Source organism: Accipiter gentilis, chromosome 5, assembly GCF_929443795.1.
Source record: "Accipiter gentilis chromosome 5, bAccGen1.1, whole genome shotgun sequence".
In the NCBI taxonomy this organism is placed as follows: domain Eukaryota; kingdom Metazoa; phylum Chordata; class Aves; order Accipitriformes; family Accipitridae; genus Astur; species Astur gentilis.
This window is the reverse complement of record NC_064884.1, coordinates 7,543,905-7,571,319: the sequence shown is the minus strand read 5'-3', so window position 1 is coordinate 7,571,319 and position 27,415 is coordinate 7,543,905. Positions and strand designations below refer to the sequence as shown.

At 50.8% G+C, this 27,415-nt stretch overlaps 1 protein-coding gene across 6 annotated transcripts in view; it reads right to left on the bottom strand.

Annotated features, from left to right (window-relative positions):
* Window positions 1-189: 189 nt before the first annotated feature.
* The window catches only part of SIK3 (SIK family kinase 3), a 92,289-nt gene continuing 65,063 nt past the window's right edge, over window positions 190-27,415 (bottom strand). For 4 of the 6 annotated variants that reach the window (XM_049799302.1, XM_049799299.1, XM_049799301.1 and 1 more), the window contains 20 exons: window positions 25,564-25,688; window positions 24,563-24,686; window positions 23,272-23,390; window positions 22,781-22,891; window positions 22,471-22,614; window positions 21,793-21,870; window positions 21,572-21,681; window positions 20,599-20,752; window positions 19,941-20,096; window positions 19,278-19,348; window positions 15,448-15,591; window positions 12,163-12,313; window positions 11,235-11,360; window positions 10,847-10,932; window positions 10,032-10,141; window positions 9,124-9,481; window positions 7,907-8,781; window positions 3,916-4,079; window positions 3,033-3,165; window positions 190-2,654 (listed from right to left, as the gene is read on the bottom strand). In XM_049799302.1, the coding sequence (XP_049655259.1) occupies window positions 2,497-2,654; window positions 3,033-3,165; window positions 3,916-4,079; window positions 7,907-8,781; window positions 9,124-9,481; window positions 10,032-10,141; window positions 10,847-10,932; window positions 11,235-11,360; window positions 12,163-12,313; window positions 15,448-15,591; window positions 19,278-19,348; window positions 19,941-20,096; window positions 20,599-20,752; window positions 21,572-21,681; window positions 21,793-21,870; window positions 22,471-22,614; window positions 22,781-22,891; window positions 23,272-23,390; window positions 24,563-24,686; window positions 25,564-25,688 (3,497 nt within the window). In that variant the 3' untranslated portion in view covers window positions 190-2,496. The remainder of the gene's footprint in view (window positions 2,655-3,032; window positions 3,166-3,915; window positions 4,080-7,906; window positions 8,782-9,123; window positions 9,482-10,031; window positions 10,142-10,846; window positions 10,933-11,234; window positions 11,361-12,162; window positions 12,314-15,447; window positions 15,592-19,277; window positions 19,349-19,940; window positions 20,097-20,598; window positions 20,753-21,571; window positions 21,682-21,792; window positions 21,871-22,470; window positions 22,615-22,780; window positions 22,892-23,271; window positions 23,391-24,562; window positions 24,687-25,563; window positions 25,689-27,415) is intronic. The other 2 variants (XM_049799298.1, XM_049799303.1) reach the window with 2 other exon arrangements.

The following is a 27,415-nucleotide window of genomic DNA, read 5'->3' as shown; positions in this document are numbered from 1 at the left end:
CCCTATCAAAGCAGTCTGCTGGAGCCAGTGGCCATGCCTCCGAGGAGGAGGCGAGGGGTCTGGGGACGATGGCTCTGGAGCGAGCACGGCCACCCTGCTGCACCTTGAGCTTTTGCCCCCGGCCACTGAGGCGTGAGGCTGTTCCACCTCCGCGGCAGGCATTGAGCAAAAGGCAAACAGGAGACCAGGGAAGATCATCATCATGGTTTTATTTGTCATGATCCCACTGTCCAACTAATTGACTAGTTGCAAGTGACCCACAAAAAAAATGGACTGAAGATTTACTGAAACTTCTTTGTTTTAGTCCAACATAAATGAGGAAGAAAAAATACTTCTGACATTTCCAAAAAACAGAAATAATAGCAAAGTATATTAATATACATTCAACATATACTGCGCGTATTGATTACTACAATACAAAGCAATGATAAAAAAAGTGTGATACTGCAAAATGGCACGGTTAAGCGAGTCCCTGCTGTTTCGAATGCTTGCTGTAGGGTGGCTGTCAACTTTCCCAGAAATACAGTGTCATGTAAACAAAAGGAAAACAAACCAAAGGTACAGAGCAAAAGGCTTTCAGTGTTTCCCACTACCTTCCCACTCGGCCCGGCAGGCCCTGCCTGGCTCCCTGCGGCCCCCTGAGCCTGCTGGCACCAGCTGAGGAAACGTGCCCGGCCAGCAAAACCACACGGCACTGGGACGCCAGCAGAAAGTGCCAGCCTGGGTGATGCCGCTCTGCAGCCACTGAGTTCTCTTCTCTCTGGGTTTCGGGATGGCAGAGCCAGACAGCGTTACTTTCCTGGGGCAGGGGAGAAGGGGGAGGCTGGGAAGAGGCACGGGTAAGGATAGCAAAGTCACCTCCACTGTGCTGGTTTCACACTTCCTTCTGTGCAAATTCAGGAGGGCTGGGTCGGTTTTTTCCTTTTTTAAAAAACTATTCCCGAAAAGTGTCAGTAAGAAGAATTTGAGCTGTAGCTTGTAACGTCCCAAAGGCAACGATGACACCAAGTGCTGCCGAGCCCCAGCTGGGGGGGGGGCTTCGCGCTCTATCCGTCAAGGAAAGGATGGAAAGAAGGACAAAGAAGAGATCTAAGCACGTCTGAACTGTATAAAGGAGAATACCACTGTTGCCACTGGCACAAGAGAAAAAAAAAACAGTCACAAGTACAATGTCATTAAAAGAAATAAAATACTTTGAACAAAAGGTGCAAGTCACAATTCATATAGAACAGAATCTAGTTAAAAATTTCTCTCAAACAGAAATTCCTTTTGCCTTTTATTAATAACAATAATAATAAAACAACATTTACCAAAAAACAATTCCTACAGGATCAGGAGGAGAAGCTAAGAAAACAAAGAAAAACCTGTCTTCCCTACATTAAGCCAGGAAAAAGAAAGAAAAACCCAAGTCATATGTGGATTTGAAAAGAAAAGGTGAGGAGGGGGCGGGGAAGAGGTGATCCTTTCGGCACGCTGACAAACGGAGAGAAGGGACAAAAGCAGACGAAGATGAGACAAGCAGCATATTGCACCAGGGGTGGGTGTCCCTGCCGGAGTGGGACGCGCGATCTGCTGCCGGGACACGGGCAGGGCCGCGGCCGGGCCAGCACCGTCCTCACCCGCCCCTGCCAGTGCTGCCGGGCTCAGGTCAGGCTGGGCCCCTCCCCAGTGCAAAGGGTTCAAAAGAGTGGAAGAATAGCAGGGCCTCCAGGCATCGGTCCCCCGCTCCACACCCGCCTGCTCCCTGCCCCACCAGGGAGGCCTCAGTCCCGGCCGCGCGCTGTGCTGAGCGCGGCGGTGGCGGTGACGGCGGCGGGCCGGAGCAGCCCCCCAGGGCCCACCTGGCCCTGGTCAGAAGCAGCCCTCCAAACCAGACTCAGTGCTCAGGCTCCGTGAATCCTCTGCTGATGTGTAGGACTCGGGTTCTCTGGTTATTTCTGTGATAGCTGGAGTTACAGGCAAATAGGGCAAAAATTAAAGAAACCAAAAGGAACAACACACTGGATGAACTGATTATGAGGAAAGGGGCCATGGTATTCCAGTTAGTCAGAAATACTACGGCAATTTGGCGCAATGCTGCTAGATACTGTTGGTTTAAAATGGACCTTTTCGTTTCAAAGCTGTACATAAAACCTGCAAGAGAGAGAAGCGGAGATGTCAAGAGACACCAGAGGACAGCAGTTTGGCTTCCGCAGCCCTCCACCGCCTTCCCAGTCCAGACCCACGAGCTTTGCCCCAGGAGGGAGACCCTGCCGATGCTGCCGTGGTCTGGAAAAGCAGCCTGGAAGGAGGGGTGCTGTCCCTGAACAAACAGGGGACAGCAGACAGCCACCAGCCCAGAAGCTCAGAGCTGCCCGTTGCTCCCCTCAGAGCAAGGGGACAAGGAGGGAGCCACGGATGCAAGCCAGGCCAACAGGGCTCTGGGTCTACCACTGAGGTGGCCGTAGGCTTGCCCTTGGAAGGAGAAGGACACTTGAATACTCACTCCCTTCCTGGTTACACCCCTGCCTGCTCCATCCCAAAGGGCACCTCTGGGTGCTTGTAGCTCAGGAGGACGTCTGTAATACACGTCGAGGGGTAACAGGAGGTGTTTAGATGCTGGTTGCCGTCACCTAGGTTGGGATGCTCTTGACCTTCCAAACTCTCCCTGCATTCTGTAAGGTCAAAGGACAACATCAGAGTTTGCACAAGGAGTGCTAAGGACTTATAGCTCCAGTGCAGGGATCAGCCCAGCAGGCTGCCAGGGCCTGAATTGTCATGCCACAGGTGGAGCTGCCCTGTGTTTCTCCAGGAAGCCTAGATCACTGCTCCCACCAGCCCAGGCTCCGACTGAGAGCAGCACCCAAGGAGCTGCCCTCTGTCAGCATGTACTCCCCCGCAGCCCATGCACCCCCCCCACTCCCTGCAAGCACTGCTCGCTTGGAGGAGAGGTGGCTCTGCCATGCAGACTGCAAGCTGGTCCCCTCAGTTCCTGACCCAGACCCCCAGCAGCATCCCTCACCCTCCATGCCACGGCTCAGCCAGGTCCTTACCCTCATTCTCCCTGTCGCGCAGCTGCTGACTAGCCATTAGTGACGACTGGCTGAGGACAGCGTCAGACATCCGAGCAGAGCTTAGTGCTTTTCCTGCCATTAAACTCATTCCAGGCAAGTTATCTAACTGCACCTGCGGAGACAGGAGGACACAAGTCAAAGGGGGCTCGGGACAAGGCACCCCACTGCTCCTGCAGCCCTCTGACAGGCTGCCTGGGTAGCTTCTGCAAGCCTTCAGCGAGGGCTTCTAAGCAAAAACTGCACACCAGGTACAGAGCAGGGGCAGCAGATGTCCCCTCAAACCAAGAATGGACTGGACAGCCCAAGTGCCTTCCAGACCTACACTGAACTGTCTAGGGACAAGCCCTTCTCATTTATACCAGAAGGGAGCTGCAGCAAAGAGCACATCAAGATTTGGGCAGGACAGTTCCCAGTGGCCCGAAACACAGGGGAAGCAGAGCAGCCGCTCTGTGCTCTCAGTCAAGGTCTGGGCTGCCAGGGCCAGCTCATTCATCCAGGCTTGGCATATCTGCAAAGCCCTCTGTGGCCAGAGCCAGGCCTGGGGCATCCCAGGCTGTTTCATCAGAAGGACCTTGGAGGAAAAAGAAGAGATGCCATGGCTACAGCAGCATGGCTACAGGTTTGCCCTGGGGCAAACCATGAGCGAAGGAGGAGCACATCCATACTGATCTCTGCTAAGCTGTTTTCCATGTTAAGCGAACAGTACATACTAACTGAAGCACCCTCATGGCTTTTCATTCCCAGCAACGCCACAGAGCAGGGCGCTGCCTTGCCTATGTGACACGTCATATATAACCCACACACGTCAAGGAAGCTCTGCACTGCTTTAAGCCCCGCCAGGCACAGGCCTCTTCAAACCTACGTAGGCATCATCACTGTTCTGAATGGTGTGATGTCTCTGCAGGGTCCTGGGCCGCGGGTGCTCACTGGAGGCAGGTCGTGCAGGGTAGCCCAGTCCGTTGTGGTCAGGCACCTGGATCGCTTGGCCGGGGGAACTCCTGTCCATACAGTTCCCTACGATGGACTCTTGAAAGTCAGAGAAGACAGAAAAACGACAGATTAGTACAAGAAACCCGCAGCTCTCGGCAACGCGCGCCACCGCAAAACTGCGGGTCTGAGCTCTGACGGGATGAGCGAACACTCATTGCTGGCAGACCAGTGTGCTGCTGGCTGGGCGGAAAGGGACCCCTGGCTGTTCCTGTTTAAGTGATGCAGCACCAGGGCCACCCCCCAGGATGGCACTCGGGCAGGCTCCTCGCCCACCAGCATCGAGATCCTGAAAGATCCCAATGCTAGCTGCCTCTGATGGGGTCTACAAAAGCAGCCTGAAATTGGAGGGACAGGGCAGGAGCACCACAGCACAGGGACCAGACTCTTTCTGACCACCTCCCAGCACTGCTGCCTTGCCCTCGAGCCCAAGCTCGCCCTCTGCCCTCCTCCCTGCGTTGCCCACATCATTACACAAGAGCAAAGGGAGAAGCATCTCCTCAGCCTCCAACAAGGGATGTTCTAGCAGGGCCCCTCGGCAATCGCGAGCAACATAATCTTGCTGTAAGAGCTGACCGGGATATTTGCTTTTATCAGATGACTTCTCCCTGCCCTCCTACAATCCGGCTGTAGGAGTACAGGAGTGTTCTGCCTGGCAAAGTCCATCTGCACTGCAAACTCTTATGACCGGGGGTAAAGGCTACATTCCTATCAAGCAAAACTTCTCATCATCAAGTACACGATGTTTTGAATAAAGTCCTGAGGTATGGAGAAGCCTATCACTGGGTCTCATGCACGTAAACAGCTCGCTCTCAGCAAGCACTCCCGCAGAGCACAAACATGCGGACGTGGCCACGAGCACTAGGGAGCTGCCCTGAAATGACACAGCTGCAGGTAGATTCCCCAGCCAAAGCTATTGGCTTTCGCGGGGCTTTGGCCAGCGGGAAGCCATCTCCCGCTGTGCTGGGACAACACGCCTCCTGGCCAGGCCTGCAATCACGAGATGCCAGAAAGATGCTCCCCAACAAGATCTGGCCGTAAAGTTACCAGGACCCAAACGAGACCCCGTCCCAGGCACAGTCTCCCACCTGAGCTCTCAACGCCGCTCCCAGGCATGTGAGCATGGCTAGCATCCCGCTCCCCCAAGGCCTTTCCTCCCTCCCTCAGAGACTCGGCAGTCCCGCAGGAACCCTGTCCTGGGGCAGGCGGAGATGCAGCCGGCCTCCCCCTTCCTTTGCACAACTGTGGGGTTACGTGCGGTTAACAGTCAGCTTTCCCGGAAAAGTGAGAAGGAAAACATGAGGTAACAGATGTTGGCGGAGCAGTGCCACCCACACACTGCTCGGGATGCCGCTCCAACTGTGGGAACGGTTGTTTGGGCCGGCAGCCTGCTTCTCCAGCTCCACAAACAGCCCCGGTGCCGAAGTGCTCCTGCAGCCAGGCTCAGCGGCAAGCCCTGGCACCAGCCCCTGTGCTGGAGGTGATGAGGCACAGTGGGACGAGTCCCCTCAGCCTGAAATAGCCTGGACCCAAAAGACAACCGTACGTTTCCCGTTGCCAGCACAGCACCTCTGGGGATGCGGCTCAGGCTGAGGGACAGGACGGCCTGCATTCACGCTCCTTTCCTTGCTCCAACCCTGCTCCAGCAGCCCAAACCTGCAGCAGGAGAGCTTTTCATCCCTGCATCCATAGGGGATGGGGCTCCTGCGCCAGGCAGCCTTTGTGTCAGTGCGGCATGTGACGCTGGCACCACGGGCAGGGCCACAGCTGCCAGCTCAGCTCCTTCAGTGCCGAGGCGAGGCAGGTTTCCCATGGGCAGCATTCCCAGCCCTGTGACGGCTACGTTGGAGCAAAACTGGAGCAGAGCCGTTCAAAGGCAGTTTAGTCACATCCTAAACACAGATTTGGTCAACCCTCTCACAGTCTCTGGCTGCCATCTCCGGCAGATGCTCAACATACAAGCCAGAACCTTTTGATCAGGGTCAACACGCTCCCTCGGAAGGCACAAATACATCTGAACCACTGCAAAGGTACGCTCTGCTCTAGGGAAAATATGTTTGGTGAGCCAGGCAGAAGAGAAGATACCACCACCCGTCCCTGTGCCAAGAGAGGCTGTGGCCTCGTAACACAGTATAGGGAAAATAATGGGAAAACCCAGGGATGTGGCTGAGAAAGCCCAGCTGTCAGCACCAGTGCTCAGTGAGAGGAGCCATGCTTGCACAGTGCACTTGGGAATGCTGGGGCTGCACTACACGTGAGCGAGTGAAGCGCCAGCATGCTACTGGCACGTCCACTGGAGTTTCGTAGGATTTAATTGTAGGAAAGGGTACCTAGGCTGCTTAGATGTCAACTCTGCCTGGAACCAAAGCAGCACAGGCCTGATTCCAAGTGGGTTATTGAAGCCAGGAGGAAAGCGGTGCAAGCGGTTGTATCTCAGGACATAGTTTACTACGTGAGCACCCAAACAGCACTGCCAGAAGGGCTTACACAATTCTATTTGTAAACATTTACTTGCTTTTACTCATTTACAAAGTCTTGTAGTCTAAAGTCCTTTTCCCTTGTGTAACTGGTTCTAGCACCATCAGTACAGGGGCAGAAATATAGCTTCCAACTTCATGAAATTTTGTTGTTCATCTAATGGTCTACAATATTAAGATGCAAACTCTTGATGTGGTACAAAATGCACCTCCAGAGTTTCCAAGCTTTGCCTAACCTGGAGTGATTCTTCCCTTTTGTTCTTCAAGCACGGCAGGGGAATTGAGGTCTGAGACAAACGCATCAGTAACCCACAATTTAAGAAAACTTTGGAAAAGCCATGCCTTGTCCCTACCCCCCACCCACGCTCTGGGGGGCCAGAGCTTGGCATGCCCGCTCTGCCCTCCGAGCCAGTCTGTTCCAACCCAGTACTTTCCCAACAAACCCGTGCTGTGTCCCCTTACAAAGCTGTGCCTCCTGTGCCTGGGACACTGCTGCTCCACAGTAGGGTCCTCTGTGCCAAGGGCAAGCCGATGGCTTCGGACCAGCACCACTCAGTCCTGCACTGAATACTGATCCACCCAGCTCAGCCTGGAAAGCCTCTCTTCAAAGCTCTCTTAGCAAGGGGGTAAGATGGTGTGTTTTTCATACAGAGAAGGCCTGTAATTACAGCTCAGGCAGGAATTTCTCTTACAGCACACCGCTGCCAGCACAGCCACCAAGGAGCAAAGGCATAACTGCTTCCAACTAGCAGAAAAGGTCTTCGGACTCAAGTTTAAACTCACTTTCTTCAGAATCAAGCCCTTCTGGTTCAAGCAGGGCTAGAGTCTTGTTGCTGGTTGCTGCTTCCCAAAGCACCAGAGGAGCTCCTGCAAGGCAGCCCTAGCTGCAAGATGTTTACCACCACTCTTACTGTGCGCGTTTGTGGAAGCTTTAGCAATGCCAGGACTCAAGGGTCTGTTCTGAAGAGAAGGGACACACCGCTGCAGTTGGGGCTGCGCTAGTAACTTAACTGTTTCTAGCCCGTTGTTTACACAGGATGGGGAACATCACCAACAAGAATAAAAACATCAACAGTACACAGCATCCCTGAAAACATGGCAGTATTCTGGGACCTGGTCTTCACCTGCCTGTGGAAGTAGGTCAAACTCCAAAGAGAAGCAGCTGATCAGGTCCCCTTCTTATTTAACGATGTTGATGAGAGAGACTATGCCTGCAATTTACTTAAGGCCCCCAAAGCCAAAAAGAATCTAGGTAATTCTGTGCTATGCAAAATATGTCACGAAACCCCTGCCGTGCCGGGTAGAGACGGTGTCCTCCGGCAGGAAGGCAAGTGGCACGCAGCCAGCATGGAAGAGCATTTTGTCCATGCAAGCAGCAGGAAGCCTTACCTCTGCTGGGCACCTTATTCCTACTGAATCCAGCAGCGGGCTGATGTCTGTATTGATGCGTCCCCAACTCCTGCGCGTGATTAGCAGTTCCTAGCAAAGATTCTGGGTCCCCATGCCCTCCTGCATTTACAAGCAGAGGGGTCTCGTGGCAACCTTTGGTCAATGTGTTTGAACTCTTACTGTCTGGAAAGCTGTCCCTGGCACCCTCGCACGTGCAGTCCTCCTCCATGCTCTCTGAATGGAACAGGGCTGGCTGGTGTACATATCCGTGGGGTGGCACCGACGCAGGTACCTGCTGGATACATTCTTGTGCCCTGATTTTTAAGAGGTGCTGGGGGCTGTTCTGTGGGTGGTACGTGTCAGCACTCTGATAAGGCAAAGACAATGACTGGCGCTCCGAGAGGTTCTGTCCCATGCTGGTGCCCATGTTCCCAGCATCCCCTTGGCTCATATGCCTGAACAACTCTTGAAATTCTTGCTGCTGCTGCTGTTGTTGCCGCCGTTTGATGAGCTGTGCAAATTCTGCCTGGGGCAGCCGCATGTCCGTGTGACCTGTGAGCGAGTGCCGGGGAGAAAGCAGTCCCTGGAGGATGTGCGGTACCTGCTGGTGTCGGCTGTAGTCGGGAGGCGTTGGAGACAACAGTGCTTGCTGTAGTGCCGATGCAGTGTAGTGCTGCTGTTGCTGATGTGCGTTTTGAGGGAAACTGGGATACTGGTCAAGCTGTGGGACTTTCAGAGCTTGCTGAGCTGGAGGAAAACCAACTCCTCCTGACGGGCTGTAGCTGCTGGGGGAAACGCGAGGCTGCTCTGGGAACAGGTGGGGGTGTAAGTGCACCTGGTCATAGTTGGCGGGGGGATACCTGTTCACGTTCAGACTGCAAAGGACAGAAAAGAACAAGTGAGTGCACTGCAGCAGCTCTGGCTCAGCTGGGCGTGCCGGGCTGCCCTCTTGGGTCAGGAGGCAGACAGAGCTGCTCCTGGGCAGGAGATGCTCCCTAAGCCACGTGATACAGCAGCCCTGCAGACTCTCAGAGCTCTGACCTGGCTCAGGAGCTGCTGCCCAGGGGCGGGGAGACACAGCTTGCTCCCCAAAACCAGTGCAGTACAGCCCTGGGCTGGTGAGGAAACCACATCTCGGCCCGAGAGATACCCGCCCCCTCTTCTTCCTCCCTGCTCCCAGCTCAGGGAAGCAGTGCAGAGAAGGCCGGCGGCCTTACCTGTGCGACTCGGCGCTGTCGGCACTGAGCTGCTTGGACAGCTGCCTGTGGCCGTAGGTGAGGGAGGCCATCAGGTTAGCACGGTGCTGCATCTGGATCTGGTTGGCGCTGGGGCTGATGGGCAAGCCCCGTGCGTGGGAGGACATGCCCTGGCCAGCCACAGAAGGCCCTTGCAGGAGGTTGTTGCTAACCAGGTCGGCGGGCTCCTGCACTTGGATAGTGACCTGCTGAGGCTGCGACTGCTGCTGCAGGCCCAGGCACGTCAGCCCCATGTTTGGGGGAGGGGAACAGTTACCAGACTGCGGGAAGATTGTGTTGTGGGACGGCATGCCTTGGAACTGAGACTGGGAGGCGGCACCTACAAGGAACAAAGACCCTCAGCACCCGCGCCAGCCTGCGGCAAGGCTTGGGAGTGAGATCTGCCCCACACGGGAGCTGCTGCTCCTCTGGGCCATGCTGGGAGTCCCAGTACATGTCTGTGGGTGGCAAGAGGAGCGCTACTCCTGACCGCTCTGTCACACTGCGCCAGCGTGCAAAGGTCACAGCTAGAGCCCCTTGCACAGAAAGAGAAACAAAGTGGAGATGACAGTGATTTGCATAAACCCGAGAATATCAACCCTTCCTCCCCACCCCCGGGAGCGATAAGTAAGGATCTTATGACAAGAAACCCAACAGCACATTCCAGCTGGCAGCTCCTCTCAAGCTCTCGATAACACCAGCCCTTGCAGCCAGATGGAGAATCTTTTACATCATCAGCAAATGGTGCAAGGATGAGGCCGCAGGGGGGGAACTGAAGCCCCTAGCACCCCCACACATTCTTTTCCCCGGAGGTTTGATAGGACCATACGGTTCTGCCAAGCGGCCTGCCCAGTGGAGTGCAGATGGCTCAGTAAACTGTCAGCGCTTACCATGGGGCTGGAGCACACTGCTGCTCACAGGAGGTGGGCTGCTGTTTGGTTGCCTGAAGAGATGGTTATTAGGGTGGTTCGGGGGCGGGCTGGATGGCTGAATCCGTAACCTACGCAGGGAAACAAGCATCTTTTCGTCATGCCCGCTCCTCATTAAGATGCCTTTTCAACTGTGAGAGCTGATGCCAAATGCTGCGCTTCTCTTGTTTTCGATAAACACCATAAAGCCCTTGTTTGGGATCCCAAGCTCTTTAGAGCTTGGCTTCTCTTCTGAGAGCCACCTGACTTGCCTCAGTCACACACATAGTGAGCATAACCCGGTGGCTGCAACAGAAACCCGGGGACGAGGACACTGCAGGCTCGCCTCCTGACTTGCTGGGGCCAGTGAGAAACCTTCCTTTCTCCATGCCCATCATTCAGACTGCCTCATCTACAACTCAGGGTGTTGAAGCCAAGGACAGCTATCTAACCTAAAGCCTGAAAAGGTGTGAGACGTCCAGCAGCAGCTCTAAGTAGAAAGCAGGAGAGAAACCGGCTACTGAAGGTAATGCATTTTCAAGCCAGTGAAAAGGCAGAACTGTCAATCATCTGCTCAAAGCAGATTTGTACCTTTGAATCATGTTTCTCTGCTTCTAAAAGTCCTTCCAACAGTATCCAGCTAAAAGGACTGGGCATGTTCACCCGGGAACCGGCTCTGCCATTCTCACTTTATACACTTCCAACCTGGCCCTGGACTCTAACTGCGTTAGCTCATCCCCAAGGTTGAGTAAGAGTAAAACCCATTCCCCAGAGCATTACTTGAGCCATTTCTTTACCTCTGAAGCTGGTGAGTGAGCAGAGCTGGCTGGTTTTCACATGGAGCTTGCAAGGGGGGAGATGGCTGGGGTGGCCGGATACAGTCCTGAACCAGGCACCGGAAGAAAACAAGAAGTGTTTGCAATCAATAATGTCTCAACTAGTAAATTTAGAAAACACCGACTGGTGAAGTAGGACATATCCAGATTCACCAAATACTCAGTCCCTGACTGCAGCTCTGGCTGTCGCAGCAGCTGTGCAAACATCACTGCTGAAGTCCTTCAGGCTTACAGCAAGCCAAGCAATCTACCCTCCTCAATCCCATCAGGACCTGCTCGGTAGTTGTATCTGCAGCAATGCAGGAAAACACAGGGAAGACTTCAGAAGGTCTGGCTCAGGCTCCAGTACCTGAATCTGCTGATGAAGAATCTGATGGTGCTGCTCCTGCTGGTACAACATGTGCTGCTGCTGCGTCTTCTCCAGCGTCCTCTCGTCCATGTGCCCACCATACATCTTCTGAAGCTGCTCGCACTCCTGCAACAAATCCAATGCACCCTGTAAGTGACCTTTTTGGGCATGGCACACTTGCTGTACAAACAAACACTCTCTAAAGCCTACCCATCTGAAAAAGCCAGTAAAAAAAGCCTAATCCATTTAATTTGACATAATTAGGTGTATAATAACATGGCTACCTCAAACCTCAGACAACAGAAAAGAAATGGGTGCACGTCACACCAAGCTGGTACCATTGCCTTCCCTTAAAAATGCAAGCACAAAGCTCTAGTAATAACAACTTCAAGGTGAAAAGAGCATCTCATATTTCTACCGTGTTGCAAGGTGAAAGTGCTGTCCTGGGGCCAAATCCCGCTCAAGCCATTGATAAGAGGTGCACTGGCTGCGTAGGGAATAACTGTATACAATACACTCCAAACTCTGGCTTTTTCCCAGGACACCCTGGAACAGCCCCAAAACTTTGCTGCTGCAGGAAATGCAGGAGAGCAGCAGCCGCAGCCTGACAGTGCTGATGGGACCCACAAGGGCAGGCATAACAGCCCATGTGTGGGGCACAGCATGTAGTTTGCTGCCCAGAAAAAGGGGGGTGGAAGCCCCCAAGGTTCCCAGCCTACAGGTGAACAGCACATACGTTTAGAGGATACCCAGCAGGGTTGCTGCAGATGGACAGAGGGGGAACAGCTCCTCGACTGGAAAGCCACCACTGCGTGTGCACAGCCATTAGCGATACAGATTTCACCTTTTGCTTCCTGAAGCAGCAGGGCTGAGACAATAAAAAGCCCTTGCAGAGGCTCTTTTGAGGACTTCCACCCCTCTCTTTTACCTGCTGAAGCTGTTTGATGCTACTGTTATTGCCCATCTTCTCCAGGTGGGCTTTGAAAGCCTGGATGCTGGCAGCACCATCTGAGAAGCGCCGAACCGGGGAGAAGCGTTCAGTGGGGAGGTGCAGAGTATTTGAGTCCTTGTAAATAGAACTGAACACATGGGGAAGTGGGTTAGTGACACCAGCTAAAAAACAAACTCCAGTACAGAGACATTTAATTTACACCAGCCATGCCAAGTTCTACCTGCCCACTCACCCAAAGCACTCACCATGCTTTAGATCAAGAAATAAAGTGCCATCATCACCGTGAACAGGAAACAGGATTACCAAATATCCTTGGTGCCTGGGCAGATAAATGTGTTTTAAGGTTGGAGACTACTCAGCCACAAACCAGATTCCAGGTGGGCAGCAACTCATTGTCCATCCATACAGATGCATCTATCCCTTAGAGGGAAAAGGTTTACAGAAACCATTCAGCATCCTAAAAATCTAAAATTCACCTCTTCACTAGCCACTTCCTGAGCCTTCCAGCTCCCTAGGGCTCCTGACTACATCTGATGCCTGTGGAAAACAGGAGGGGCACATGGAGAAAGGAGCCTGATATGTTCTGCAGCCTCTGAGGAGGAAGTGGGGCTGGCACCCATGCTTAGAGATGCACTGAATTAAAAAGAGAGGGCAGGAATGTAACTCTGCACAGTAGGGGATATCTTTCTAATGCATTAACCAAGCTGTTGCTTCACAGAGTCTCCCAGTTGCCTGGACGCTCAGCACTGGGCAATCAGAATTGGTGCATTTGAAAAGCAGATATAGGCAGTATCAAGGCAACTGTGTCCAAGGCACTACAAGCACTTTCCCTTCACAATGAGGTTTCTTCTTCACCATCAGAGGGAGCCAGATTTTTTTCAGGAGCTTTTCTCTCCCTAAGTTGGGGCTCCCCATTATCCAAGTAAAGTGCTAAGCTCCTGCCCTGCCATTTGGTGCAACCTGCATCATCATGAGCAAAGCTAACCTTCCATACACATGTTGCAAGGTGCCTTACAACAAATAGGATCAGGTTTCTCTGCCTGCCCTAACGGTTTCTGTGCAAATGCAATCTATAAAACCCAGCAAACAATACTTAACGGTACAGGCTCCAACAGCAGCCTTTGTCTGTGAGAAGGTCATGGAGACATGGTCTTTACAGCATCTCTGACATCCTGGCACTAAACCCAACAGGAGCCCGTCTAGCTGCACGCTGGTGTGGGCCTGAACCACATTACTGCAGGCAAGTTACTGCCATGGCGACTCTGAATGCAGGACTTTACTGAAGCCTGTTCCACGAAGTGATACGATTTCTCCCGGAAAGGCTCCCCCTTGTCAGAAGGTGACTGATGCTGGACCATTTCCAGCATGCTGGGTTCAGTTCATGTCACTTGGTCTGCCTTAGCGGGACATACTTCAGTTTCTATAGCTTACACACAACTTTCTTCCAAGGACAGAGCTGTGCCCCTGCCTTTTGATGTCATCCCATGCATTATCCTTATCTTGATCTCATGTTGTCTTGATGGAAAGCAGAAGCCACAGATAAAATTACACTGAGGTTCTGAAACCCATGGGGCCGGGGCTGAACAACTGTACTGCCTTGTACAATCGCTGTACTTCAATTCTGCTTTCAGATGCTATGTTATCATGACTAAAACCGCGTGCTACATAAGAAGATGGCTTAAAATATGTTAGGTGCTAAAATAAAACCCACCTGCCACTCAATAACTGAGGTCTGGTTAGGTGATGACACAAGACAGCTAATGGTTTCTGTACCATGCATGTCTTGGACACGACACGGGGCAATCTGTTTAGGCCATGGTCAGATGAAGTGTCTGTGATTTCCCAGGTAAAACTTGAGGCAGGCTTACAGCATGTTACGACACTGAGTGTGGAATGAGCAGATACCACCCTGTCCATGATGCAACAAAACAGCCTCAGGATTCCAAAGCCAAGAGGCAGAGGTGACACCAACATATTTACAGGGCAAGTGTGTTTTAACAATCTTGTAAAAAATCAATTCCTGCAGTGCATGAGTGACCCAGCTTACCTTTCCAATTTGAAGCAATCGTTAAAGCAGGACACAGCATATTCTGGTTGTTTTGCAAGCTGCACTCCTCCTCCTATCAAGCTTTTCTGTGACCCTAGAAATCTCTCCCCTCCTGCTCTTCCCATCCCCCAAGCACCTTTGTGAGGGAGTAACTTCAGGGGAGAGAGGTGCTTATCTTGGTTTTCCGGAGTTCCAGCGTGGCACTAGCACTGTCTCAGTCTGCTCAGAGTTCACCTGTCTCTGCTGATTACATCAGTGCTCAGCTCAGCAGGTATCTGGCTACAATAAAAAGCGCTTTGTCAAGCTTGCCAGCGTGAGCTGGCTGAAAGATTGAACAGGAGCACCAACCTAGCCTGGTAGGTGACTGCTTTCTCAACAGTCGAGACCAACAGGCAGCAAACTCTGCAGTTTGCAGCTGCTTTGCGCTCTCAGCGCTGAGAGGTTCAGAGCACAGGTTTTAAGCTCCCTCTGTGGCATTAGCATCTCCAGTTTGCTGCTGCTAACCAAGGACTGCATGTCAAATTAACACCTCTCTCCATCTGGAGTGCCCCACCGACACATTCTGAGTGTGTTTAGATCCAAATCTGCATTGGTTCCCTCCTTCCCAGACATTGTGATTTTCTCCCCCCCCCAGCTTCCTCTCCTGACATCATTACCAGCAGGGGTTCGGATCAGAAATAAAATGACTCTTGAGGAGCTTTGCAAAGAGACTTTGCAGTCAAAACACACAACTCTGGTGCAGAACAGTGAGGTTTTTAAGCTCTGGTTGTAGATGACTCTTGGTGTAGCTTTTGCTTGCATCTGCCTCCAAAAATGTTCTGTAGAAAATCTGCTATCTACTGCTAGCTTGACACCTACCATTACAACAGAGACAAGCCCTCCTCTAAAATGAATAGCTTATTCCCAACCCTTATGTGATGGCAGCCATTCTGACAAATCACGTCCAGCCCCAAAAACAGGACTGGAGGGGAAGAGCCAGCTGGTTCCTGCCCCTGTGTTGCCTGTATTTGCAGGCACAGAGCCCGTGCCAGCACAGAACTCCAGCGTCCCCAGTGTGGTCAAGACACCCTCTGCTCTGTGGGTCTGCTCTTTGGAGTTGTTCCTCCTCCTCACCCCTCCCTGCCAAGTGGGACGTCGTCAGTGCTCCATTCCGGATGACATCTGAGCAGGTTTCCTGGCGCAAAGCTGCCCGAACGGCCGGTGCCATTACTCACCGGTGCTGATCGGGTACCAGGTGTGGAGCCCAAGCCCGGGGTCGGAAGGACTGCTGTCCTAGCTGCCTCTGCAAGTCTGGAGGGATTTCAGCTGTAGGGTTGGTCATTGCCAGAGTGTGCCTTTTTGACCTATTTGCCAAGTATCTGCAACAAGCAGGAGCACATTTTATAAGAGACTGATGGGAGTACTCCAAAAACAGGGAGCGTTAGATAATCCAGAGTAAATGGGAAGGAAGAATGCTTGCTGCAGTGCTCAGAACCAACTGGGGAGAAGCACGCTGCCTATGCCCGTCACATCACTGGGTCTTCAGTGCTTAGGGGACAAGTGTAGTTTCAGCTGCTTGTGTGCTACTGCAAGCCTCAGAAGGAACAAGTAGCCGTTTGCTCTTCCCAGCAGGAAAGCCACATTTCATCTCAAGGGGAAGGCTGGTATATCCCTTTGGGAATACCCGGGTGACTACCTGTCCTCAACGTGGAGTCACTCCGCTATACAGCAGGTCTGCCTTCCTCTCCCAAGGCCCCACTGAGCCACAGGGAAGTCTGCTGCATGCACAGAGCCAAGAGACGAGTCACAGATAATTCTAGCGAGAGCTGGCGAGAGAATGGGCGCAGAGCAGAGCTGCTGCTCAGCTGCACCCTTGCAGCATGGCCTTTGCACTTCAGTCCTGCCCTGGGCCGAGCCTTGAGCAGTGGCTGGCTTGTCACAGCAGGGGAAGGGCGCACAAGGGTCACCCTGCCAGAGATTACGGGTGGGTAGAGCCTCTGGCTGCAGGAGGAACGTGTGGAGAATGGGCTCAGCTGCGGAAGGGCTGGTGCCCAGCCCAGGCCGTGTGCGCCATCTAGTCCCTGCTCCACGCTCCAGGGAATCAGGAATCGCCCGGCGATGCACAGGGCAAAACCACCAAAGGAAACTGAGAAGCGAGAGGGTCCCCTCCAATGGAGTCGGAGCCACCAGCGCTAAGGCTGTGCTCACCTCTCACATCAGAGCCTGGGGGGCAGCAGGTTAAACTAAAGCACCCTCTGAACTGGAAATGAGAGACTGCAGTTCTTTTGCAAACCTGCTGAAGACTGGGGGAACGCACAGGGCAAAACTAGGAGCCTCTGCTTTGGCAAGGATGTGACAAAGGGCTGCGCAGCTCTGAACTGCTAGTTTCTGGCTGCAGTGATGGTCACAGCGGCTGGGGGCACTGGGCCGGAAGAGAGAACGAACGAAGCGCCTACCCAGGACACCCTAGCTTGTGATGAGCACAGGCCCTAGCACTTTACCCACGCAAGGCCAGGTGGGATGGATGCCCGCTTATGAACTCAACTATTTCTGCTCTTGTGAACCAGCAGCAATGAGGCAGCTATGGTAACTTGGTCAGCGACACCACGGATACTAACAGGGAATTCTCACCTTCACTCTTTTCCCCTGCTAAGGCTCCCTGCAATTTCCACTGGTGAAGCACAGGAGCAGCAGGCAATAAAGTTGTTGCCTTCTCCAAAGCCAGCCTTTCTTTGCTAGCCACTGAAGCCACTTAAGCAGAAGACAGCAAGTTAACAGAATGAAGAGTGCTTAGCATTGTGGTAACTTGCCAAAGTCTGTGCCATTAGCTGTTTAAGAATCATTTGATGCAGATGGGGAAAGTTTCCCAAAGAGCTTTACAGTTGTGGTTTGCTAAGATCATTTTATTTCAGACCTCCAGGGAACAATCCAATCATGAGCTGTAAGTGTTTCGGGTGGAAGAAAGTTTCCTAAAGCTCAAAGGAGATGTGACTGTTCTCTGGAACAGAGAAAAGACTATGCTCTGTTTTCAAGGTCAGATTAAGGAGGGCAAAAACTGCTCACTGGTGGCTGCATACAGAGTGTTCAGAGCAGTGTTCTGAGAAGCTAAATATTTGCATCTGTCCCTGATGTTAATGCTATTTACCCATCTCTGATGACTACTGACATGTTGCAACATAAGGGGGTGGAGAGCAAGTTAACACACAACCTGGATGGGGCTTCTTCTGGGCCATCTGGTGGAAGAAGAACATGTGGTATGAAAGGACTAAGGGCAGCACTGTTGAGAGCAGCAAAGTGACCTATGGGTCCAAGGAGACATGCCTTTCAGTGGGATCTGAAGATTTCAGTGGCTTGCAACCTACAAAATACTGCATGCGGGTTTCAAAATGTTTCCAGCTGAGCTACTGCTTTAATTTGAGACTCAGCTAAAACCTTAGGTTTTAGAATAGGAGAGGTGAAAATCTGCCCTGGTAAGATGTTCAGGCATCCCCTTGCCAAGAGTCAGATTTATCTAATTTGCACAGTCAGAAAGACTGTCTACCACCTGAGGCGTTGTCAGTGGACATTATGGGCCCTTAATGACAACTTTTAATAGCTATCTAGGCAGCACATCTGTGTACAGCTGCGTATAGAGCCTGTGTTCCCGAGCCCTGCTAGGGAAGACAGTGTGCAGTTAGGGTACAGCAGCTTAACAGGGGCTGAACACAGCATACAGTGCCTGGAGGTGCATGCTCTTCATCTGCTCAGTACTATGACTTGGCATCTGTTCTTTCATTGTGCTGCCTTGCAGCTGGGGCAGGTCATGAGCATGTACCTTCCCAGTACCATGGCTCAGTGGATGAACAGCAGCTCACAAAGCTGGAAAATACTGTGAGAGTGAGCACAAAGATGAGGGTGGTGAAGAACTAGAGTCTAAGGCTATGCAGAAAACAAGATGTGCTCTGTGTTAACTCTAAGGCAGGGCTGGAAGCGAGTTCTTTCACGTGTACCAGCTTTGACTTTTTTCTAAGCTTAGGTAGGCAAAAGGAGTATCAGCGCACACTCTGCACAATCTGTCACTGCACACACCCACCGTTCAAATCCCCCCTTCACTCTGGAGCACTGAGAGAAGAGCTGGCAGAGGCTCTGGGGTATGACCTCCACCCACCCCCCAGTGTTTCTCTGCCTGCAACCAACCTCCAATTTGAATCCTTCTCTAGAGCGCAGCCCTTGAGGAAATGCTGCCTAACTCGAGGTGGTGGCCTGTACAAACTCGGGGGGGGGGGGGGGGTGGGGGGGGGGTGGGGGGGGGTTATCCAGAAAACTTTTCAAGTTTGAGGTAAGAATAGGAGCACTCCGTAACCACATCCACCACATGTAGTGCACCAGCTGGTTAGCAGAGAAGAAACTATGCAAAAGCTACTAAGAAAATGTTAGCAAGGACATGGTTAGTGTTTTCATGGATTTAGAAAATTACAAGCATCTTCTACCCGCTTCCTAGTATGTGTTTGGAGCAGACAAAAAGAACAGCAGTTTCCAGCCTGGTATCTAACAATCCTTTCCTTATTGGATTAGATGATTTTAAGGCCTACTGTTAAAATTAGAAGCTAGAGGTACCCGCATTTCCAGCAAGCTCACTTTGTTTAAGGCATCAGAGTTGGATGTTTACTGCATGTCTTGATACAAAAGCTGCATTGACACCCAAGGCCACAGATGAGATCTTCATACCTCCATCACTCAGCAGGGAGGGGGGAATCACTTAGCACTCATTTTGCAGGTTAGTGTGGATTGCATGCTGGTGCACACTAAGCAAAGGAATTTAGCAGTTTCAGAGTTTCTGGAGAACCTACTGCTCAATTAGCTAACCATTTCAGGGGGAATCCAGCTTTGTAAGCACCTAGTAGTGTCAGAGGAGTAATTGCCTACAGTAATCAACACCCACAAGAACAAGAGAAACGTTGAGCCTTGGCTGTAATCAATATTGTTGCCTGCGATGAGGTTGCTCCTGTTTTAATTCAGCTGTGGAACCCCACAGGGTGAGCCTCTTGGAGGTAGTAAGGGCAAACGTTAACAGACTGGGAGTTACCTCTGCACAGCTTCCTGGTCTGGCTCCCCATCGGAGCTCTCCTCATCCACCGGGGTGACAGCTGGGACAGCCTGCAGAGAGAAGAGAAGCCATGGGTTCCAGAAAGCAGTCGGCGTGGTCCCATCCGCACAGCGGACACCTGACCTTCCCAAACAAGCTTTCACGAGGATGTATGTCAGCTCCTCTGCAGCACCAAGGCCACCCAGCCAAGAACCCCTTCCAACATTCCTTCCCCAATCAAAACTGCTCGTACAAGGTTGCTATTTCTTTTGGTGCTACCAGATGCTACAGATGCATCAAGAAAGAATGTGCATTAATGCCCAAGATGGACATTTTCGTTTTCTCTATTAGATCAGGAAAGGAGAAGAAAAGCAACCGTTAAAAAAAGTTCACAAATACTTTGTCAATTCCAGAGAGGAATACCATCTCAGCTGCTAGCTACAGGAGAGAACAGCAACTCTCCCACAAGGGGACAGAGCACCCCACAGCTCCAGAGCAGGGCAACCTTTGGAAGCATGCAGGCACACTCCCTGCAGTGCTTCCAGAGCACTACAGACTGAGCTACTACTCTGTCTGCTGTGACCTGGAGGCAGTCACCTCTGCTTGTGGGAGGAAATATTTATAAGCATGCCACCAATTCTCTTCTTTCCTTTTGCTACTTACTGGCGTCATAGTGACGAGCGGAGATGGACCTCGAGGACGTTTCAGCAGTTGTTGTGCGTGTAACTGGATGTTAGCCCCACCATCTGATGCCCTCCGCCCCAGAGGGCCCATGCCATTCAGCAGCTGCAGGGTGGGGGGCTGCAGCAGGGACTGCTCCTGGTAAGCACAGACAGTGCAGTTATTGACCCCATACCGGATCCTTCTGGTACCTGAGCCCCAAGGTCACAAACCCAAACACTGGCATGAGAGAAAACAAGCCTTCTGGGCTTCAGGAGAGATGAAGGAGTATCACCAACATCTCAGAGCTGACGTGGGGCAGAGAGAGGCAGTGTCAGTGGAAAAGTGGTGTTTAACTCTCCATTTCCCTGCACTCTGCTTTAGTTGCCAGGCAGGCTGCAACCTGCAGCTCCAAAGCCAGGCAGCGCAGTCCTATTTCTCCTCAGCCCATTAATTAATTTCATATTGCAGTGTTCTTTCATTCTTTGGCTTTTTAAGTAACCAACTAGAATGATACCTAAAGAGACAGCAAGAGGATAAACCTTGAAGCTTATGGAGTCCAAGGAACTGGCAGATAGAGAGAGCAAGTGTGAGCACAAACACACCCCCACGTGCTGGTGGGGTACAGAATGCAGAAGGGAGCGCACGCATCAGTCAGTACCTTGTACTCCAGCTGACCCGTGGGCTGCAGGTTCTGCCTAGGCAGCACATTGTGCATGAAGTTCACATTTGGGGTCACCTGCAGGAACGGAGCCTGAGGAGTGACACGGGGGAAGCCAGGCAGGAGCTTCTGCAGATCTTCCATGACTTCCGTCCTGTGCAATCACATTTACAGACAGGCAAATTAGCAATGATGTGGAGAGCAACACCCATAGACCCAGTACACTCTGCTTCCCTTCACAAAAAGACTTCTTACTGCTCCAGAAAATGGTCATGGAGAGTAGCCAAGCGACCCTTTGGTTTTCACTTGTTCCTTCTTTCCCTCCAAGTTGAGATTTGCCAGAACTAGCTCTTTGCATTACCCTCAAGTCGCATTTATCACAAAAACTTTACCTAGGACATGAAAGCAGTGCACCCTAGGTGAGAAACTGGCTTGCACACCAGTGAACACCACTAGAGCTTACACAGAGCTGATGAGGAAGAAGAGGAAAGCATCTCATCCTCAGCTGAAATACTAACCAAGCTGTGCAACAGAACTAGGACATTTAAAAGAACACTTTTGCTAAAGAGACACCTTGAATTTCTTTCTCTGTCTGGCAAAAATCAAGTTTGCAGAAATAACTCCAAGCCACTCACAGCAGGAGCGGGAAACCAAAGGTTTGATACCAGCTATGATACAGATACATGCACTCACCACCACCTGGTCTGCCTAAAGTGAAGCAGAGACCTGGGACTGAGGGGCACGCTGTGAAGCATATTTGCCAGCCCAGAAACTGGAGGCTATTGCCAGTCCAAAATGGATCAAGTCTTATATACCACAGAGCCCAGAAGTCCCCTTCAGGCATTAGCCTCTCATCTGCCAATGTAGCACATGAATAAATCTGTGACATCTCAGAAGGACCAAAGTCACATGCTAGGAGTAAATCTTCGGGTTCCCTTAATCCTCCCTCAGGGAGTTAGGGTCCAATACTAACCGTGGGTCAGCTACTCCAACCGTGTGCCTTCTCATGGAGAGGTAACGGACCAGAGCTTCAGGTGATGGCTCTTCCCCTTCATCACTGTCCAAGTTCATTGTTCCGTCAGTCTGGGCAGGCAAAACATTGGAGATGTTGAAACACAAGTGAGGGTCAAGCAAAAGCCTTCGGTGCAAGCCTGGGAAAAGAACTTGCAGGGGCCATCAAGGGGTGTACCTCACCTCCACAATTTGGTTTTCAGGGTTGATGAGCTGGACTTGTGGCACATTGATGCTCATGGTATTGCCTGTCTGTTCTGTCTGCAAGAGCAGTAAGATCAAAATCAGAAGGTATGAAGCTAGCATCTCATACAACCCCTTTACAAACACCGCTGGAGCTGGATTAACACCAGCGCACAGACCTAAGCACTTGGGAATACAGAAGTTACCCTGGAGCCAGTGAAGATCAGTTTATTCCTAATTCTCAAGGGGTTGCCTCATTTCCCCTCCTCCATTCTGTTCAGGCAGGGTCAGCATCTCTTCTGCTTCCCTTATGACCTGGCCTCTCTTAAAGCAAATATTTATTTCTTGGACAGCAGCACAAATTGAGGAAGAAGCATCGCACCGGAGTCCTGGTCTGTAAACTCTGCCTCCCAAACAGTAACCCTCACATTGCCTTCTCCTCTGTCGCTAAGCTAACACAAGACTTTGTCTGAAAGGTATTCGCTAAACCCACAGCCAATGAACAAACTGTTCCTAATCTCAGGATTATGGCACCCTAAATACACACAAAGTTCTTGGATGAGGAACATTTTGACACTCCTGCCAGGATGAGGACACCCACAAGCAAGTCTGAGTTTAGCAGGTAAGGGACTGGCTGGCCTTCTAGGGCTGGCAGAACATTACACAAGCAAGATCTACCTGGATGTTAGCAGAGGTGGGGAAGGTCATGGTCCGTGGTATACTTGGAGATGCTGCAATGCGCAGATTCTTGTGTCTCTTCAGGCGGTCGCAGAGCAGGCTGTAGATTGCACTGTAGTGATCATAAGCATCGGCTCTTAATGACTAAAAGAGGAAAAGGGAAAAGCGGTTAGTGCCTTTTGTCAAACAACAAAATATGCTCCATACCGTGCTGAGGGTGCTCAGTTACCAGAGGCGATAAGCAACAAACGTGGCCATTTGATCTTCAATGGGAACAGGCAGGACACAACTGTCAGCTGTGGTGTCTCACCTGAATTGTGCGCTCCTTGTCCAGCCCCATGTCCGCCATTGCTAGCAGCACGTCCTCGTTCAGTGGCTCCATCTGCCTCTCGGTCTTCAGGTGCTGACACTCCGCTATCAACTGTAAGAGCACAGACACAGACTTGAATGCTGACATTCCCAAAGACACACTGATGAGTCATAGCGCTCTGAGGAACCAATGCACCAGGCTCTGGCTGCAAGCTGGCATGAGCTTTGAAGGCTGATGGCACACCAAATCGAAATCTAGTCCCTTTGGCTCTCAGTGCCAAAGGGCAAGATACAAAAATATATGCAGATGAGGAGTGGTGTGGAAAGCAAGACCAGGAGACAGAAAGCGGAAAGGCAGCGCACCAGCACTCCCAACGAGAGGTCTCAAACAGCCGAAATGAACATTGCAGCACTATGTGCCCGGAGCCCATCTGCAACCCAGCAGGCACTGAGCAGACCTGACTCGCACACCAGCTCGCTTCTGCTTCTCACCCTGTCAAACTCTGCATCGGCCTCCCCAAGCTTCATCCACTTGTGTTTGCAGATCTGCTCCATGGAGAGCCGCTTGCTTGGGTCCAAGACCAGCATGTGGCGGATCAGATGTTCACATTCTGCAGGGGAAGAGAGAGGCTGGGTAACCCGCAGGGAGGGACACAACTTCTGCAGAAGGCAGCCTCACGCTGCAAGGGCAAAAGCACTTTTTTCTTTCAAAGTGATGTGCTTCTCCACAGGAAGTCATACACAGCAAAAATACTGCTTCTCCTTTTGCACTTCACACACATGCCGCTTTGCTGCAGACATTTGATTTCCCCAGGCTAGGAAGGAAGCAAGCCACCCAGGCCACCGGGCCCCTGTGCTATTTGCCGGAGCCCCTAGGTGGCACGCTGTCACCCCGTCCCTCCTCGCCTTGCCGGCACTGGCTGGGGGACACGACTGGCTTTGGGGTGTTGAAGGGCAAAGTATCCTCTGACCATTCCCCACGCGGGAACAGCTCACTGTGAATGATTTCTCCACTGTATTACGCATGTGCTGTCACCGTGGGGGACTGCTGAGGCTCTCCTCCATTTGGGGTGGATTAGATCTAAGCTTGCTTTAAAAGCACCACATTTTAGCAAGCATTTTCTGTGTGAAGAGAGCCTCTTCCACAAGTAAGGCGGCAGGCAAGGAAGCTTTCAGCTGGGAAACTCCACGCAGCCCATGCAAAATTACTCCTTAATCTGACAGCAGGCAACCAAGAACCTACATGTGACTTGTTCTGAAAAGAAGTTGGTTTTATCTGAGAATTAATCATACTTTTCCAAAACAAGATTTATTACTAAAGCATTCAGAAGCATTTTGCAGAAACAGGACACAGACATTCATCTCTGATGGGGGTATTGCTGGAAACTCACGTGCCATAATGCTGTGAAAACCTTCTTGTCTAAAACAGGTACAGTGAGAGTTTCTATATTCCTAAATCAGTCTTCCATTTTTAGCTTTCACATTTCCCAAAATTTAGAAGGAGTGTATCTTTGCTGACGTTTTGCTATAGTTTGCATAGTTGCATACATGAAAGCTGAGATTTTAAATAAGAGTATTTTGGTTTCTAAATTCCAGACTCAGAACTCATTTTAGCTTACATTACAAACCACCATCCAGTGGATAAGCTTCCTGGCATACCACTTGACTGGCACATTAATCAACTGCTATACTATAATGTAAGTGCCCCAAAGAATCTGTAAGCAGAGACGCAACCAGCACCTGCTCAGCACTGCAGGCATGCTGGAGTGTGTGCACCCCTTACCTGTGGACATGAAAAATGGAATGCGAAATTTCCCACTGAGCACCCTTGCCCGCAGGTTCTGCAGCGTGCTCCCGTCGAAGGGCAGAGCGCCGCAGACCAGCACGTACAGCACCACGCCAAGACTCTGCATCCAAAACAAAGGTTGTGTCAGCAACGTTAGAGGGAGAGACCAGGAGACTGCAGTTAATTGCAGTAAATGTAGTTTAAATAAAATAAAATAATAATAAAGAAGAAAACCCAAATCCCATTGGAATGGACCTTGCTGACATCCCAGGCCAGCTTAATTCCTCCTGCAAACTTCAAGCCTAATTTAGACTTTCTTTGGAGCCTTAGAAGCCAATGGTTAAAGAAGCTGGCAGCCCCACACCACTGCGGCAGGAGGGTCTGGCCAACCTGCATGCCCAGACCAAACAGCTTCAGCCAACCTAACACCGCTGGGACGGCGCGGCCGTTTCAAACCCAGCTATGCCACCCTTCCCTTGCACTCATCCGGCTTGGCTGGCAGAACCTGGGGAGCCCCACGAGGAAAAGAGGCAGGACAGCAGGAAACCGAGCTGGTGTTGAAAGGCAGGGCTGCAGGGCAAGGCAGGCTTTGCATTGCACAGCAGTGCCACAGAGGAGACCATCCCAAGTCTCTGTGCTAATGTGCTCTCTGCAAAAACCTCATCGAGCAAAACTTGACCTTTCCTCTTTCAGCTCTGCCACATCAAGCCCTACTGCAGAAAGTACTCTGCCATTCAACAGCGGTGAAGCAAACCGTGTTTTTGGGAAACTAAATTAAAAACGCTTTTCTGGGCAACTAATATTTTTGGCACCATGCCTCCCAATAAAGAAAACATGTGACATAGTAGCCAGAAAAAAATTTTGTAAGCGTTTCTTTGAAAAACATTGTTTCCCATATCAGGGGCTTTTCTCTGACACACATACCAAGTATTCAGGAAGCAAAGCCAAACAAACAGAGCAAAAATCAGATCAAAGAGAGAAGGAGGTTCATCGCATACCCAAATGTCAACCTTTGGCCCATCATATTCCTTTCCTTCAAAGAGCTCTGGAGCAGCATAGGGAGGACTCCCACACCAGGTTTTAAGCAGTTGACCAGGTGTGAAGATGTTACTGAACCCAAAATCTGAAAGAACAAAGAGAACTGATTAAAGGAATATGATCCACTCCACCTGTCCTAAGCAAACGGGATATAAGTAATTTGCTGAGTCTAGTAAAGTCACATACAATCCCAGAACGGATAACTGATACACAGACATCAGAGAAACAAGAGTGCAAAAGAGGCAAGAACAGTAAGAGCAATGAGGAATCCACCTGAACAATGTGTAACTTCTCTCCGTACTGAGACAAAAGAAGACCAAGTATTAACAGCGGCATGTCCACTTCATACAGTATAAACCACACCCCATTTAAACAACCTGCTGCAATACCAAGACTTAGGCCTGCTCCACATACTATAACCATACTGCTTTTGCTTAGCAGAACACAAAGATCTTCCCAAAAGTTTCCTCTTTGCTTTTTGCCCACGTGATTTCCATGCTGGAGTCAATCAATACACCAGCCATCAGATCAACTAGGGTTGCTGCAAGTCAGGTGGATGGTTTGGAATGAGGCTTCCACCTTATATTCAAGAAATCCCACATAAATCTTGTGTGTTAATTTCCATCTCCAATGTCAAGTTTCTCAACTTCATTATGGCTAGGGCAGCCGGCAGCAAGGACAAAATGCAGACAAAGGGAAAAAGAACGGGAAACTTTGATTTTCCAGAAAGTGTTATGTGAGCCGGAAACTTTGGTTATGGTGGGCAGCTCTACAAACCCAGTCAAATCATCCACCAACAGCAAATAATAAATCCTGAAAGAGAAATTAAATGAAAGGTCTTAACCTTACAAGCAGTCAACCATCAGCTTACGTGGGCACTAATGGCATTCTCTGATAATTAACCTGCCACCCTCTGGCACACAGCTGGGACTCGCACTGGAAGAAGTAAAGAAACCAAAGGACTCAAGAGAAGTGAGCTTTTTCTTACAAAAAGAAAGAAGCTTCACTAACAATTTCCTTCTTTTTCATGTCCATTGAATAAAAGCAAATATACAGTCAGAAAGAGGCGTCTCCATGTCCCATGAACGAGGTGGCCTTAGAAGCACGCTCCATCAGAAGGAGCGGTGACACAAAAGTTATCTGCAAACTGCTCTGCCTGTGTTTCTGCTAGAAGTGTGCCAGCAGGAGGGTGAGTGACATTAACGCACGTGGACAGGGACCCACAGCAACAAGGACATTTTTCATGGCATTTACACCAGCAGCAGATCCTCATGGCAGGCTTGTTGAGAAATACTGGAAAAAAACAAGGAGGCCAGAGCTCAGTTTGCAAATTCTAACTGATTAAACCAAAAAAGCATCGTGGCAAAAATATGCAGTACAGCTGCAGAAAGTGACAATCTCTTATAAAGAGTGTAAGATTAATTTTGACTCCATCAGTGGTCAGAACTGCAGCGTATCTGGAATAATGCACAGCTGACTGCCTACCTGTCAGTGAAACACAAGATCCTCATGTCGTGCCAGGAGAATTGGACCGAAAACGCATACTTCACTACATGTATACAAATGGTAAAGAATACTTGAAATGCAAAAGTGCAAAAGTTTTTTTCCCATTTCTTGAAATAAATACACATTAATCTTGAAAACTCAACTTCATTTTCATCTGCTTATTTCTCCTTACAGTCTTTTACCCATGCTTTAAAAGGTAAGGACTTTGGCATGCCATCTTCTTTAGCCATCAAGAAATATTTGTTTTCCTAAATCACATAAAACTGCAGGTTTGCCCCAACACACTCAATATTACCCTGCAGAAAG